Below are 2,550 nucleotides of genomic sequence, written 5' to 3'. Positions count from 1 at the left end.
AAAGTCCAGTCTAGCCTTTTTATTCTTGATGCTTATGAATGGCTTTCTCTTTATGGTAGATTTGGATATTGATACGCCTACCTCCTGGAGAGTGTTGTTCACTTGGTTGGCTGTTGTGAAGGGGTTTCTCTTCACCATGGAGATTATTCTGCGATCATCCACTACGGTTGTCTTCCGTGGGCGCCCAGGTCTTTTTGCATTGATGAGTTCACCAGTGCTTTCTTTCTTTCTCAGGATGTACCAAACTGTAGATTTTGCCACTCCTAAGGCCGGCGTCACACTCGGCGTAAGACATTACGGAACGTATTATACGTCCGTAATACGCGCGTAATACGCCAAAATGTCTCCGTAATCTCTTTCCGTAGTTCTTGCGTAGCCTAGGTGTGGTCGCGTATTTTGCGCATGTACTGGTCCGTGTGTAATCCGTATGTGATCCGTATTGCGTTTTTGACACGCACCATCACAAAATGGACATTTAACGGTTTTCAGGCCTGCAAATCATTTAAACCATCATTACCAACACTATTTAAGCCCTCGACAACAGGTGTACCCCTCCCATATGCCCTATATGTTCTCTAGCATATTTTGGCTGTGTTACTTTGACCTTACAAACATGTCTGACCATGTGTATTTAAGCACAACTCAGCGGGTGTTGCTTCACTGGGTGTTGTCTCGTCGCTTTGGCCAGCCATATCCGGTCAATGCAGATCCGCGAAGGAGGAGACGAAGATTGTGGGTGCATCCTCTATTGACACAACGCCAGAGTAAAGGACATTTCCAGAGACTCTATTCAGCTTTGAGGGCCCATCCAGACAAATTTTACCTGTATACTCGCATGTCCATCAGGACTTTTGACATGTTGATGGAGATGTTACGTCCTGGCCTCACCTATCAGGACACCTGGATGAGAAAAGCCATCTCTGCTGAGGAGCGTCTGCTCCTAACCTTACGGTATGTATTTTGACCTTTTATATTTTTGTATGTTTGCCAATGTGTTTTGTCCTACTATGTTTCAGTTACTTTACTTAGACATGAAGCCACAAGCACATTTCTAAAAATGTGGGTAATATTAGAGTATAGTAATAATGTGAAATGACCCTTTTTGCTTAGTCAATAATGACTGCGAAAATTAAATAGACACTTGTGTTTCTTCCTGTTTTCATATTCCTCATGTTTTGTTTTTTTTCCTTGTTTTGCAGCTTCCTGTCCACAGGCTTGTCCTATGCGGGTCTACACCTGGAGTTTCTCATTGGGCGTTCTACCATTTCAGTCATTGTTAGGACAACCTGTTCCCAAATATGGCTGAAACTTAACGAAGTTGTGATGCCGGAGCCAAAAATGGAGGATTGGGTCAAAATCGCCACTGGTTTCCAAAATAATTGTGACTTCCCTAACTGCATTGGAGCTGTGGATGGGAAACATATCAGGGTGCGTAAGCCGCCGAACTCTGGTTCCCAATTCTACAATTATAAGCAGTTTTTCTCTGTAGTTCTGTTAGCAGTTGCTGACAGCAACTACAGGTTTATAATTGTAGACATTGGGGCCTATGGCCGAACTGGAGACTCTAGGGTCTTCAATTCGTCCATAATGGGTCGGCGGCTACGTGACAACCAGTTGAACCTCCCACCACCACAACAACTCCCAGGCTCCAATGCGGAAGCAGTGCCTTTTGTTTTGGTTGGAGATGAGGCCTTCCAACTGACGAGGCACGTCATGAGGCCTTACCCCAGGCGCAACCTTGACCACCGGCGGAGGGTGTTTAATTTGAGACTTTCCAGGGCACGGAGACTGGTTGAGTGCGCCTTTGGAATTCTTGTAGCCAAATGGCGGGTTCTTCAGTCTGCAATTCAGCTGAGTGAGGCTTCAATCAATGAAGTGATCAAAGCCTGTGTAATTCTACATAATTTCACCCGAATACATGATTGTTCGTCTACTAATTTGCATAATCACGTCATGAACAATCATAGTAGGCCTACCCCATATGTCCCTCCTCCGCGACGTCCCCTTTCTGGACTAAAAGTTCGTGATGTGTTCACAAATTATTTTGTGAGTCCTCAGGGTGCCACTCCCTGGCAAGACTAGGCAATTTTGCATGTGTAATTTGTTATTTGCTTAAATTTTGGCATTACCAATGTGGAAAATATGTCTGCTGTGTTTAATTTGTTCACATATGGTTATGATCATATCATGTGTGTGTGAGGTAATAAGAATGAACAGAGTGCATACATAGTTTTTTTGGTAGTAACGGCAAATTTACTTTTTAAACTTGTTTTTAGATTTTGTTTTTTTTTTGGCATAACAAATCTTTGGCCAAAAAAAGTGCAACATTTTTTTTGGGGAACCAAAACACAAAGTAAAATAAAAACATTACAGCTTGCTTTTTAAGCCCAATCCAAACCTAATTTTGGAAAAAAAAAAAAAAGGTGTACCCAAAATTACAAGTCCTGGTACGTAGGAAGTGGAGAAGTGGATTGGTCTGTGTCAGCATCAGGTGGCCTTTGTAGGCCCAATTGTCCAGCAGCCTGTGCGGATGTTATAGTGGCCTGCGGG

The 2,550-nt window shown here is 43.3% G+C and overlaps 1 protein-coding gene across 1 annotated transcript; it reads left to right on the top strand.

Moving 5' to 3' along the window:
* Positions 1 to 343: 343 nt before the first annotated feature.
* Positions 344 to 1,859, top strand: LOC138646114 (uncharacterized). The gene is made up of 3 exons (XM_069735578.1): positions 344 to 951; positions 1,200 to 1,732; positions 1,840 to 1,859. Exons 1-3 carry the CDS (start codon positions 560 to 562, stop codon positions 1,857 to 1,859), a joined length of 945 nt encoding a protein of 314 aa, XP_069591679.1. The 5' UTR covers positions 344 to 559.
* The last annotated feature ends 691 nt before the right edge of the window (positions 1,860 to 2,550 follow it).

The sequence above is a fragment of the Ranitomeya imitator genome, chromosome 7, assembly GCF_032444005.1.
Source record: "Ranitomeya imitator isolate aRanImi1 chromosome 7, aRanImi1.pri, whole genome shotgun sequence".
Taxonomy (NCBI): Eukaryota; Metazoa; Chordata; class Amphibia; order Anura; family Dendrobatidae; genus Ranitomeya; species Ranitomeya imitator.
The sequence above is the reverse complement of the archived record's forward strand: the minus strand, read 5'-3'. Positions and strand labels throughout refer to the sequence as shown.